This window comes from Aythya ferina, assembly GCF_964211825.1.
Source record: "Aythya ferina genome assembly, contig: HAP1_SCAFFOLD_1399, whole genome shotgun sequence".
Taxonomy (NCBI): Eukaryota; Metazoa; Chordata; class Aves; order Anseriformes; family Anatidae; genus Aythya; species Aythya ferina.
The window spans coordinates 1-13463 of record NW_028180708.1 but is presented as its reverse complement, the minus strand read 5'-3'; the positions used below and the strand labels follow the sequence as shown (position 1 = coordinate 13463).

The 13463-nt window shown below is 67.5% G+C and overlaps 1 protein-coding gene and 2 long non-coding RNA genes across 3 annotated transcripts; all 3 read right to left on the bottom strand.

Annotated features, from left to right (window-relative positions):
• Positions 1–471: 471 nt before the first annotated feature.
• LOC311429577 lies at positions 472–2513 on the bottom strand. The gene is made up of 3 exons (XR_014688292.1): positions 2440–2513; positions 1366–1438; positions 472–585 (listed from the first exon to the last, which is right to left on the bottom strand). It is a non-coding gene; the product is annotated as an uncharacterized lncRNA (long non-coding RNA).
• A 1350-nt stretch (positions 2514–3863) lies between these two features.
• On the bottom strand, positions 3864–9268 carry LOC311429576 (adhesion G protein-coupled receptor E5-like; the record flags this gene model as incomplete). The annotated part of the gene is made up of 8 exons (XM_084540666.1): positions 3864–4071; positions 4166–4255; positions 4768–4942; positions 5826–5917; positions 6690–6756; positions 7540–7760; positions 8567–8761; positions 9155–9268. 8 exons carry the CDS (start codon positions 9266–9268, stop codon positions 4054–4056), a joined length of 972 nt encoding a protein of 323 aa, XP_084396792.1. The 3' UTR covers positions 3864–4053.
• A 484-nt stretch (positions 9269–9752) lies between these two features.
• On the bottom strand, positions 9753–13192 carry LOC311429578. The gene is made up of 4 exons (XR_014688293.1): positions 12984–13192; positions 11584–11690; positions 10677–10883; positions 9753–9922 (listed from the first exon to the last, which is right to left on the bottom strand). It is a non-coding gene; the product is annotated as an uncharacterized lncRNA (long non-coding RNA).
• Positions 13193–13463: the final 271 nt, after the last annotated feature.

The following is a 13463-nucleotide window of genomic DNA, read 5'->3' as shown; positions in this document are numbered from 1 at the left end:
TCATGGGAGGGTCCGGGGGGGGGTCATGGGGGGGTCATGGGGGAGTCAGGGGGGTCATGGGGGTCCAGGGGAGGTCATGGATGGTCATGGGGGGTCAGGAGGGTCATAGGGGTGGCCGGGGGGGGGGTCATGGGGGTCATTTGGGGTCATGGGAAGGGTAATGGGGGGGTCATGGGGGGTCAGGGGGTGGTCAGGGGATGGTCAGGGGGGGTCAGGGGGGGGTCAGGGGGGTCATAGGGGGGTCCTGGGGGGGTCATGGGGGTCCTGGGGGGGTCAGGGGGGTCATGGGGGGGTCAGGGGGGACATAGGGGGGTCGGGGAGGGTCATGGGGGGTCATGGGGGGGTCAGGGAAGGTCAGGGGGGTCATGGAGGGTGTCAGGAGGGTCAGGGGAGGGTCGGGGGAGGTCATAGGGGGGTCATGGGGGTCATGGGGGGTGAGGAGGGGGTCGGGGGGGGTCATGGGGGCTCCCACCTTGCCGGGGGCGCTGGCGTATGTCTGGATGAGGGTCTCCGCGCCCGCCTTCACCTTCAGCTCGATGGCCAGCTGCCGCTCCAGCCTGGCCACCACGGGGGGGGTGGGGGGCGCTGGGGACAGGGAGGGGTCACCCCATGGACCAACACCCCCCCCCCCAGCCCTAAACCCATCAGTCCCAAAACCCCCGGTCCCAAAACCCCAGTCCCAAACCAGCCTGGCCCCAAAACCTGGTCCCAAAACCCCTGATCCCAAAACCCCCCTGGCCCCAAAACCCCAGTACCGAGCCCCCCAATCCCAAAACCCCGGTCCCAACCCCCCCGATCCCAAATCCCCGGTCCCAAACCTCCCCGGCCCCAACCTCCTGGTCCCAAAACCCCTGATCCCAACCCCCTTGGTCCCAAAACCCCGGTCCCAAAACCCCAGTCCCAACCCCCCCTGGCCCCAAAACCCGGTCCCATCCCCCCCAATCCCAAATCCCCGTCCCCAACCCCCCCGGCCCCAAAACCCCTACTCCCAACCCCCCTCCCCCGGTCCCAAAGCCCAGCACCCCTGTGTCCCCAAATCCTGAAGTCCCATGTCCCCAACCCCCCCCCCCCATCCCCAAACACCCGACCCCAAACACTCGTCCCCAAGGCCCCATGTCCCCAAGGCCCCATGTCCCCAAATCCCCTTGTCCCCAAATCCCCCCCCCCAACCCCCCCAGCCCCAGCCCCCCCCCCCCATACCCTGACACCCCCCGTCCCCATCCCCCCCTGTCCCCAATGTCCCCCCTGGCACCCCAATGACCCTGCGCCCCCCACCCCAAAGCCCCCCCATCCTTGCCCCCCCCCCCCCCAATGTCCCTGTCCCCGTGTCCCCCCCCCCCCCACTGTCCCCCCCCGACCCCATACCCATCTCCTGCTCCTCCTTCTCCTCGGGGGACACCGGGGACATTGGGGACATCGGGGACATCGGGTCCTCCGCCTGTGGGATGGGGGGGACACGGGGGGGTGAAATGGGGGATGGGGGGGTCATGGGGACATGGGGACAAGGAAAATGGGGGATATGGGGTGTGGGGGCATGGGGACATGGGGACATGGGATATGGGGGATATGGGGACACTGGGGGACATGGGGACATTGGGGACATGGGATATGGGGTCAAGGGGTCAAGGGGTCATGGGATATGGAATATGGGGACATGGGATATGGGGTCAAAGGGGACGTGGGGACATGGGGAAATTGGGGACATGGGGACATTAGGGACATGGGATATGGGGTCAAAGGGGACATGGGGAAATTGGGGACATGGGGTGTGGGGACATGGGGACACTGGGGGACACTGGGGGCATGGGATGTGGGGTCAAAGGGGTCATGGGGACATGGGGACATGGGATATGGGGACATGGGGACAAGGGGACATGGGATTTGGGGACATGGGGACATGGGGACATGGGATTTGGGGACATAGGGACATGGGGGACATGGGGACATGGGGACAAGGAAAATGAGGGACATGGGGTGTGGGGACATGGAAGATGGGGACAGTGGGATTTGGGGACATGGGGACATTGGGGGACATGGGGACATTGGGGGCCATGGGGGTGTGGGGTGTGGGGTCAAGGGGGTCACGGGGACATTGGGTGTGGGGACACAGGGACAGGGAAGATTGGGGACAGTGGGATGTGGGGACAGGGGGACACTGGGGGACATGGGATGTGGGGTCAAGGGGGTCACGGGGACATGGGGACATGGGACATGGGGGATATGGGGACACCAGGGGACAGGGGGGGACACGGGGTCAGGGGTCATGGGCACCCAGACAACAGGGTCGGGCCTAACCCTAAACACCGGTGCCACGGGGTCAGGGACGGGGGCAGCCCCACAACACCGGGATCCCGCTCCTGGGGGGGTCCCACCCCGCACCCCACGACCCCTCCTTGTCCCCCCACCCCCCCCACGTCCCCCCCTTGTCCCCCCCCATACCTGGGGGTCTCTGCGGGGGCTCGGCAGGGCCATGGCGGCCCCGTTGGCGCCTCCTTTCCGCCCCGAGCGGGCCCCAAAACCACTTCCCCTTCCCGCCCCGCCCGCCCCCCCCGCCCCCTCCCTGTCCCTGGGGACCCCCCCATGAAGGTAAAGTTTTTTTTTGGGGGGGGGTCCGGGGTGTGGGGGGGCTCCGAGGACCCCAAAATCCCCCCCCGCGGGCGCTGTCACCGCGCGCTACCCTCTCGCTCGCGCGCCCCGACCCCGCTGAGCCCGGAGACCCCAAAAAGGGGCTGGGGGGGGGGGTCTGGTGACCCCAAATTTGGGGGGGGGGGGGGCAAGGACACGACCCCTCCCTCTCCGATTCCTCGTGGGGTGCCCCTCCCCCCCCCCCCCCCGGTTTCCCGTTCCCGCCTGGTTTTTTTTTGGGGGGGGGGGAGGGGAGGGTGGGGCGCGCACGCGCGTGTGAGCTGCGGCCCTCGTGCAAGGCCGCGTGCACCCAGCCTGTACCGGGCACTGGGAGGGAACTGGGAGCACTGGGAGGGTGCTGGGGGGTAATGGGAGGGAACTGGGAGACACCGGGAGTGAACTGGAGAGGCATTGGGAGTACTGGGGGGACACTGGGAGGGTACTGGGGAGCACTGGGAGGGTACTGGGGGGCACTGGGAGTGCTAGAAGGGTACTGGGGGGCAATGAGAGGGAACTGGAGAGGCACTGGGAGTACTGGGAGGGCACTGGAGGCTCTGGGAGGGCACTGGGAGGACACTGGAAGGGTACTGGGGGCCACTGGGAGGGCACTGAAGAGGCACTGGGAGTACTGGGAGGGTGCTGGGGAATACTGGGAGGGCACTGGGACCATTGGGAAGGTACTGGAAAGGTATTTGGGAACACTAGGGGGCACTGGGAGGGTACTGGGGGGCACTGGGAAGGCACTGGAAAGGCATTTGGGGGCACTGGAGGGCACTGGAAGGGCACTGGGAGCACTAGAGGGAGACTGGGGGGCACTGGGAGGGACAATGGGAGCACTGGGCGTTGGAACTGGGAGCATTGGGAAGATACTGGGAGGGAGATGGGAGTTGGGGGGGCACTGAAGGGGGAACGGGGAGCACTGGGATTGACTGGGAGCACTGGGAGGATACTGGGAGCGGAATGGAGCACTGGAGAGGCACTGGGAGGATACTGGGAGGGGACTGGGAGGAACTGGGGAGGTACTGGGAGGAACTGGGGAGCACTGGCATTGACTGGGAGCACTGGGAGGATACTGGGAGGAACTGGGGAGCACTGGGATCACCCAAACACCCCCCACCCCTCCCCGCCCCTCGCCCCACCCCCACAAGCCCCGCCCCTTCCTTTAGCCCCGCCCCCATCACTGGGGGAGGGGCACCCCCAGACCACCCCCGCCCCCCCTCAAAAAAAATTTCACACTCTTGTGAAAACCTGGTGAAAATTCCTTTAATAAACCAAAAAATGGGGCACGCGGGGGGGGGGGAGGGCACCCATGGGGGGGGGACACCCATGGGGGGGAGGGGTGCTGGGGGGGGGGTGCTGAGCTTGGGGGGGGGCCTTGCACAAGTCCTCGTGCAAGGCTTTTGCACGACGGAGCCGGCGTCTTGCACGCTACCGGAGGTGGGAGCCCTGCGGGCAGAGAGGGGCGTTGGGGGGGGGGGGTCACAGGGGAGGGGTCCTGGGGACCTCCCCCCCCCCCTCCCAGTATGGGACTGGGACTGACCCGCGTGGTGCTGGTGTTACTGGTGTTACTGGTGAACTCGGAGTAGCGGCGGGAGCCGGGGCACAGGCAGGCCCGGTAGGCGTCGCGCACCTGTGGGGTGCACCAGGGGCTTGCACGAGGAGGCCCTTGCACGAGGGCCCCGTTGCACGAGGACCTCGCACAACCACCCCTTGTGCAAGGACCTCATTGCACGAGGGCCATTGCACAAGGACCTCGCACAACCATCCCTTGCACAAGGACCTTGCACGAGGACCCTGTTGCACGAGGACCTCACACAAGGACCTTGACCTTGCACGAGGACCATTGCACAAGGACCTCACACAACCACCCCTTGCACAAGGACCTTGCACAAGGCCCCGTTGCACGAGGAGCTTGCACAACCACCACTTGCACAAGGACCTTGCATGAGGACCTCATTGCACGAGGACCATTGCACAAGGCCTTGTTGCACGAGGACCTCACACAACCACCCCTTGCACGAGGACCTTGCACAAGTTGGTGGTTGGTGCCCAGGCAGGGGGGATTTGGGGTCACCTGCAAGGGGGGGAGGGGGAAGAAAATTTTGGGGTGCCGGGGGGGGGATTTGGGGGCGCGGGACCCACCTGGGGGTGCGCGAGGCAGTGGCAGAGGAGGATGAAGAGGCCCTGGGCGGCGTTGAAGGCGCAGAAGAGGAAGGGCAGGGGCTGGGGGGGGGGCCCCCCCCGTGGCTGCGGCAGCCCCAGCACCCAGCCCGTGCCCAGCAGGCAGAGCTGCGCCGCCGCCGTGCCCGCCAGCACCCTGCGCACGAGGGCCTTGCACCAGGGCCTTGCACCAGGGCCTCGCACGAGGGCCCCCGCGCAGGCTGACAACCCCCCCAGTGTGCACAAGCAGCCCCCTCCTTGCACAAGTGTCCCCCTCTTTGCACAAGTGCCCCCTCCTTGCACAAGCCCCAACTCCTCGCACAAGTGCCCCCCTCCTTGCACTAGTGTCCCTCTGCAAGAGTGCCCCCTCCTTGCACCAGTGTCCCACTACTTGCACAAGCTTCCCCTCCTTGCACAAGCTTCCCCTCCTTGCACGAGTGCCCCCTCCTTGCACAAGTGTCTCTCCTTGCACAAGTGTCCCCTCCTTGCACACATGCCTCCCCCTTGCACAAGCAGCCCCCTCCTTGCACAAGTGCCCCCTCCTTGCACAAGCGTCCCCCTCCTCGCACAAGCAGCCCCCTCTTTGCACAAGTGCCCCCTCCTTGCACAAGCCCCCACTCCTCACACAAGTGCTCCCCCCTTGCACAAGCAGCTCCCCCCTTGCACAAGTGCTCCTCCCTTGCACAAGCAGCCCCCTCCTCGCACAAGTGCACCCCCCTCCGCCTTGGGTGTCCCCACCAGAATTGTCCCCCCCACCTTGTGTCCCCCCCCCCCTTGTGGTGACCCTATGGTGTCACTGGTGTCCCCATGTCCCCCCCCAAAAATGTCCCCCCATTGCCCCCCCATCCCTATGTCCCCAAGGGGTCCCCCATATGGCCCTGTGTCCCCATGGCCCCCCCATGACCCCCCCACGTCCCCCATGCCCCCCCCCACCCCCAAATCCCATATCCCACCCCCCCCCATGCCCCCCTATTCCCCCCCACCCCCACACCCCCCCCGTGTCCCCGTACCCCCCCGTGCCCCCCCCGTGCCCCCCCCACCTCATTTTGCGCAGGTGCCCCCGGTCGGGGTTGATGTCGTCGAATTTCTGCACCAGCTTCCAGATGGTGATGACCAGCACCACCGCGTTCAGCTGGGGGGGGCACCGGGGTGAGGGGGGGGCACCGGGATGGGGGGGGGCACCGGGACATTGGGGGGGGACACACCAGGACATGGGGGGGACATGGGGACATTGGGGGGGGCACCGGGATGGGAGGTGGGACATGGGGGGGGCATAGGGATGAGGGGGGGGCACCGGGATGGGGGGGGGGCACTGGGACGTGGGGGGACATGGGGGGGGCACCAGGACATGGGGGGGACATGGGGGGGGCACCGGGATGGGGGGGGGGCACCAGGGCATGGGGGGTGGGACATGGGGACATGGGGGGGACATGGGGGGGCACCGGGACGTGGGGGGGACATGGGGACATGGGGGGGACATGGGGGGGCACTGGGACGTGGGGGGGGGGGACATGGGGGGGGCACAAGGATGTGGGGGGGACACCAGGACATGGGGATGTGGGGGGGGCACAAGGGGACACCAGGACATTGGGGGACAAGGGGGGGGGGCATGGGGGACACCGGGTCGTGGGGGGGGGGACGTGAGGGGGGCACTGGGACGTGGGAGGGACACGGGGGGGCACCGGGACATTGGGGGGGGCACTGGGATGTGGGGGGGACACAGGGGGGCACCAGGACGTGGGGGGGGACATGGGGGACACAGGGATGTGGGGGGGACACGGGGGGGGGACACAGGGGGACACTGGGACATGGGGGGGACACGGGGGTGATGGGGGGGGCTTGGAGGGACACTGGGGACACAGGGAGGTGACACGGGGGGGTCGGGGGGGGGCGGGGGGTCTCACCGCGATGATGAGGCAGACGGGACCCTGGAAGCTCCAGCGGAAACCTCGCTCCAGGGAGAGCCAGCAGCTGGGGGGAGGGGGGAACTGGGAGCACTGGGAGGGACTGGGGGGCACTGGGAGGGACTGGGGGGAAAGTGCGGGGCACTGGGAGGGAACTGGAGGGGGACTGGGGGCACTGGAAGGGAACTGGAGGGGGACTGGGGGGGACTGGGAGGGGAACTGGGGGTATTGGAAGGGACTGGAAGGGAATTGGGAGCACTGGGAGGGAACTGGGAGTACTGGGAGGGAACTAGGAAGAACTGGAAGGGAACTGGGAGTACTGGGAGGGACTAGAAGGGGAACTGGGGGGCACTGGGAGGGAACTGGGCAGGGACTGGGGGCACTGGGAGGGAACTGGGAGCACTGGGAGGGGGAATTGGGAGCACTGGGAGGGACTGGGGGAGGCAGCTGGGAGCACCAGCCCAAAAGAACTGGGCAAACTGGGGGCACAGAAACCGGCCCATACTGGGAGAGACGCCCCCTCCCCTTGCACACGCGCGTGCGAGGCCGTGCACTCACTAGTGAACAGCACCACAGCCACAGCAGGGAGGGGACATCCCTTGCACGAGGCCCCCCCACGTGCCACCAACCCCTTGCACGAGGATCCCCTTGCACGACTCCACCCCCCTCCCCTTGCACGCGCGTGTGCAAGACCGTGCACTCACTAGTGAGCAGCACCACAGCCACAGCAGGGAGGGGACATCCCTTGCACGAGGCCCTCCCACGTGCCACCAACCCCTTGCACAAGCCCCGCCCTTGCACAAGTCCACTCCCTGCCCTTGCACACGCGCGTGCGAGGCCGTGCACTCACTAGCGGGCGGTGCCGTAGCCCCCGGGGAAGGCGGCGGCGGCGGCGGCCACCAGGAGGGCGGGGAGCCCGTAGCCGGCCACCAGCACGTGTCGCACGCGCAGCCACGAGGGCTCGAAGACGCGCACGAGCAGCAGGTAGAGGTGCAGCCCCTCCAGGAACATCCACGAGAAGGCCGCCAGGAAGGAGAAGTGCAGCAGCCCCGCCACCACCGCGCACGCCACCTGCGGCCATTTGCACGAGGGCGCCTCGCACGAGGGCGCTTTGCACGAGGGTGACTTACACGAGGACGCCCCGTGCCTGCCGGCCGCGTGCGAGCCCCCCCCACGCCGCTCGCTCGCCCCGCTTTGCCCTCCTCTGCTCGTTCTGGCCCTTGCACACCCTTTGCACACCCTTGCACAAGTGCATCCTGCGCCCTCCCGTGCACCGCCAGCCACGTGCAAGCCCCCCCGTGTCACTCACTTGCACCCCCTCTTCACCCCCACCCCATTCTTTCCCCAACCAGCCCTTGCACAAGCGCACCCCGAGGCCTCTTGTGCACTGCCAGCCCCGTGCAAGCCCCCTCAGCCCCCTCCTCTACCCCCAACCCATTCCGGTCCCTGCAGCCCCTTGCACGCCCTTGCACAAGTGCCCTCCACACCTCCCCCTTCACCGCCAGCCCCGTGCAACCCCCCCAGACACCCTCCCCACCCCCTCCCCTCCACCCCCAACCCCTTCCAGCCCCTGCAGCCCCTTGCACAAGGGGCTCTTGCTCTTGCACAAGTGCCCCCCACACCTCCCCCTTCACCGCCAGCCCCGTGCAAGCCCCCCCCACACCCACCCCACCCCCTCCCCTCCACCCCCAACCCATTTTGGTCCCTGCAGCCCCTTGCACGCCCTTGCACAAGTGCCCCCCACACCTCCCCCGTCACCGCCAGCCCCGTGCAAGCCCCCCCAGCTCCTTCCCCACCCCTTGCACGAGTGCCCCCCGCACCTCCCCCTTCACCGCCAGCCCCGTGCAAGCCCCCCCCGGCCCCCCCCGGCCCCTCACCGGGTTGTGCGTGCGCTCGATGCCCAGCAGGAAGGTGCCGTGGGCCAGCAGCAGGCTGAGGCTCAGGTTGAGGTGCAGGACCCGGCGCAGCCCCTTGGGGACCCGGCACAGCAGGAAGGTGACAACGGCCACCGCCAGCGCCACCACCGACACCCCCAGCCCCACCTTGGTCACCACGTCCAGCACCCAGTCCTCCTGCGGGATGGGGGGGGGGTTATGGGGGTTGTGGGGGGGCTGCCTCAGTTTCCCCAAGTGGCTGGGGGGAAGCTGGGGGCACGTGGGGGAGGGGGTTGGGGGGGGACAGGGTGGGATTTGGGGGGTGCTGGGGCATCAGAAGGGGGATTTGGGGGTCCTGGAGCATCAGAAGAGGGATTTGGGGGGGCCCAGGGTGGGATTTGGGGGCTCAGGGCATCAGAAGGGGGATTGGGGGGGGCCCAGGGTGGGAATTGGGGGGCTCAGGGCATCAGAAGGGGGATTTGGGGGGGCCAGGGTGGGATTTGGGGGGCTCAGGGCATCAGAAGGGGGATTTGGGGGGCTCAGAAGGGGTCTGGGGGGGGATATGGGGTGATAATGATATTGGGGGGACACCTGGGGTGGGTTTGGGGGGGTCCCCGGGGCATCATAAGGGGGATTTGGGGGTCCCAGGGTGGGTTTTTGGGGGCTCCGGGTATCAGAAGGGGGATTTGGGGGGGCCTGGGGCATCATAAGGGGATTGGGGGGGCCCAGGGTGGGAAATGGGGGTCCCTGGGGCATCAAAAAAGGGATCTGGGGGGGGCAGGGTGGGATTTGGGGGGCCTCAGGGCATCAGAAGGGGGATTTGGGAGGGGCCCAGGGTGGGATTTGGGGGGTCCCTGGGGCATCAGAAGGGGATTTGGGGGGCTGGGAGGTTATGGGGTACCCAAGGAACTTGGGGGGGGACCTGGGAGGGGGTTTGGGGGTCCCAGGGTGGGAACTGGGGGGGCTCAAAGCACCTGGGGGGGGTGTGGGGTCAGAGGGGGAAGGTGTGGGGTTGGGGAATGTGGGGGGGGTCAGGGGAGGTTTGGGGGTCCCGGGGGGGGTTTGGGGGTTCCGGGGGGGGTTTGGGGGACCTGGGGGGGTTTAGGGGTCCCGGGGAGGGTTTAGGGTCCCGGGGGGGGTTGGGGGACCTGGGGGGGGTTTTGGGGGTCCCGGGGGGGTCCCACCTTGGGCTCATAAGAAGGCGAGGAGCACGACGAAGCTGGTGAGGTGGCTGCAGGAGCAGGTGGTCCCGGGGGGGGCCGGGGGGGTTGGGGTCAGCGCCCAGCACCCGGCCGTGTCCCAGTGCTGCTGCTCGGGGTCCCAATAGGCGCAGAGCACCCGGCCCCCCAGGCGGGGGTCCTGAGGGGGGGGGACACAGAAGGGGGTCAGTGGGGGGGGTGGGAAACCCCCCGGGTGTCCCCCCCCTGAGATTTTTGGGGTTCCCCTGTTGGGAGGGGGCCCCGTGCGCTGACCCCTTATGGGGTCCCCATTTCTTTTGGGGGGGGCTCAGCCCCTTTTGGGGGGGGGGTCTCAGCCCCTTTTGGGGTGGGTTTCATCCCTTTTGGGGTGCCCCTTTTTTTTGGGGGGGGTCCAAGCGGAGCCTTCACGCTCTTTTTGGGTCCCCGTCCCCTTTTTGGGGCTCCCCCTTGACTTTTTGGGGTCCCCGACCTCAGCCCATCCCCCCCCACCCCTTTGGGGTCCCCCATCCCTCTCTGGGGGTCCCCAGGAGCCCCCCCCCCATTTTTGGGGGCTCCTCAGCTCCTTCCACATCCCCAACCCCTGTGGATTCCCCCCCTCCTTTTTGGGGTGCCCCCCCAATTTTTGGTGTCCCCCCCTTTTTGGGGACCCTCCTTCCTTTTGGGGGTGCCCAGCAGCCCCTCCCCCCTTTTTGGGGGTCCCCGTTCCCTTTTGGACCCCCCCACCCCTAATTCAGGACCCCCCCCTAATTCAGGACCCCCCCCCTAATTCAGAACCCCCCCCCTTGCACCCCCACCCCCTTTTGACCCCCCCACCCCCTTTTAACCTCCCCCACCCCCCTCCCTGAGGATGTCCCCAGCCACCCCCAAACTTTTTTACCCCCCCCCCAAAAAAATTTTGGGACCCCCCCCCTCACCGGGGGGTCGTGCTCGAAGCTCAGGGGTGACGTTTCCGGGGCCGGGGGGGGCTCGTGACGACGGCGGTGACCACGGGGGTGAGGAGGCGAAAGGCCCGGTACCCCCCCGCCTCGGTGGGGGGCAGCTGCTCCCAGCCCCCCACTGCACCCTCCGTGCCCCCCCCAGCGCCTCGGCCAGCCGCTGGTGCAGCAGCAGGGCCACCAGAGCTTTATTTTGATTTTTTTTTTGGGGGGGGGGGGGGGGGAACACAGGGATCAGGATCAGCACCCCAGAACACCCCCAAAAAAATCAGGACCCCCCCCCAAAAAAAAAACAACACACAGGACCACCCAAATCCCCCCCCCATACCCTCAGGAGTCCCCCCCCCAATCCACCTGGGACCCCCCCAGAAAAAAACTACAACCCTTGACCCCCCAATTTCCCCCCCAGTACTCTCAGAAGCCCCCAGCCCCCCCCAACCCCTCTGGGACCCCCCCACGGAAATCCCAGCCCTCCCCCAGCATCCTGTGGACCCCCCCCAAATGCCCTCCCGGTGACCCCAGGACCCCTCAATGACCCCCCCTCAAAATACCATTGCCCCCCCCTCCCCCAGGAACCCCCCCAAGGCTCTGAGCTGGACCCCCCAGCCTCCCCCCCAAGCACCCTTGGGGTCCCCCAGGCCCCCCCCCAAGACCTCTGGGACCCCCCAGTGACCCCAGGACCCCCCCAGTGACCCCCCGTGACCCCCAAACCCCCCCAGTGACCCCCCTGTGACCCCCCCAGTGACCCCAGGACCCCCCAGTGACCCCGTGACCCCCCAGTGACCCTCCCCAGTGACCCCCCAGTGACCCCCCGTGACCCCAGAACCCCCCCAGTGACCCTGCCCCCCCCCAGTGACCCCCCCGTGACCCCGTGCCCCCCCCGTACCGGTGTCATCCTCCCCGACCACCTCCCTGGGACATCCAGCCCCACCTTGGGGACCTCCAGGTGCACGGGGCTGAAGGGGGGGCTGCGGGGCGCCGTCAGCCGCAGCTCTGGGGGGGGGACAGGGACACGGGGACACGTCACAGCCCCCCTTGGGGACACTGGGACATGTCACAGCCCCCCCCTTGGGGACAGGGACACGTCACCCCCCCCTCCCTGGGGACAGGATATAGGGACACGTCACACTCCTTGGGGACAGGGACACAGGGACATTTGACCCCTCCTCTTTGGGGACATGTCACCCCCCCTTGGGGACATGGGACACGTCACCCCCCTTGGGGACAAGGATATGGGGACACTTCACCCCCACCTCCCTTGGGGACAGGGATATGGGGACGTCACCCCCTTGGGACAGGGATTTGGGACACTTCACCCCCCTTTAGGGACAGGGACACGGCCACCACCAGGGACGGTGCCACTGTGTGCATGGGGACAGTGCCACCCCCGAGTTTGGGGACACCGCCCTGTGCGTGTCACTGCCGCCACCCCCTGCGCGGTGTCACCGCCGTTTTGGGGACAGAGCCACCGCCCGCTGTGGGGGCGCCGCCACTTCCGCCCCTGGGGACACCGCCACCAAAATAGATTGGGGACATTGTCACCAACATATATAGGGACATGGCACCGGGGTGTATGGGGACACTGCCACCGCCCACTATGGGGACACTGCCACCAAAATATATGGGGACATTGTCACTGGGGCATATGGGGACAGTGCCACTTCTGCATTTGGGGACACGGCCACCACCCACTATGGGGACACCCCTGTCATCTATGGGGACACCGCAACTTCTGCATTTGGGACGCTGCCACCACCTACAGGGACACTGCCACCAGCATATATGGGACATTGCCACCGGGATCCATGGGGACATTGTCACCAGGGTGTATGGGGACACTGCCACCACCTCCTATAGGGACACTGCCACCACCTCCTCCTATAGGGAGGCTGCCACCAGGATGTATGGGGACACCACTGTCATCTATGGGGACACTGCCACCACCTATAGGGACACTGCCACCAGGGTGCATGGGGACAGTGCCACCATGTCCTATAGGGACAGTGCCACCACCTCCTATAGGGACACTGCCACCAGGATGTATGGGGACAGTGTCACCATGCCCTATGGGGACACTGCCACCATGCCCTATGGGGACACTGCCACCACGTCTTATGGGGTCGCTGCCACCACCTATAGGGACACCACCACCAGGATGCACGGGGACACATCTTATGGGGACAGTGCCACCACCCCCTATGGGGACACCGCCACCGAGGCGTAAGGTGACAGCCCCCCCCAGGGACCCTACCCACTGCCCCCCCCAGCCTCCCCCCCCCCCAATACCTGCGCCCCCAGGGGTGCTGAGGCTGAGGTGCCGTTGTTGTCCCCATTGTCCCCATTGTCCCCGCTGTCCCCACGCAGCCCTTGTCCCGCCGCCCGCAGCAGCCCCTCGGTGGCCCCCAGCAGCGCCGACACCCGGCGCAGCCGCGCCCCCACGGCCTCGGGGGCCCCCCCCGGCCCCCCCCGGCAGCTCCGCATCCAGGAGGGTCAGCAGCGCCTGGGGGGGGGTGGGGACAAGGGGGGGGGGGTCACCAAAACACCCCCCTACCCCCCCCCCGTGACCCTACCCAACTGGGACAGCCCACAGTGGCACCCCCCCCCACCCCAGTCACCTCCTAATGACCCCCCCGTGACCTTTAATGACCCCCCCGTGACCCCCCATGACCCCAATGACCCCCCCGTGACCCCTTAATGACCCCCGTGACCCCCCATGACCCCCTAATGACCCCCCCATGACCCCCCAATGCCCCCATCCCAAGACCC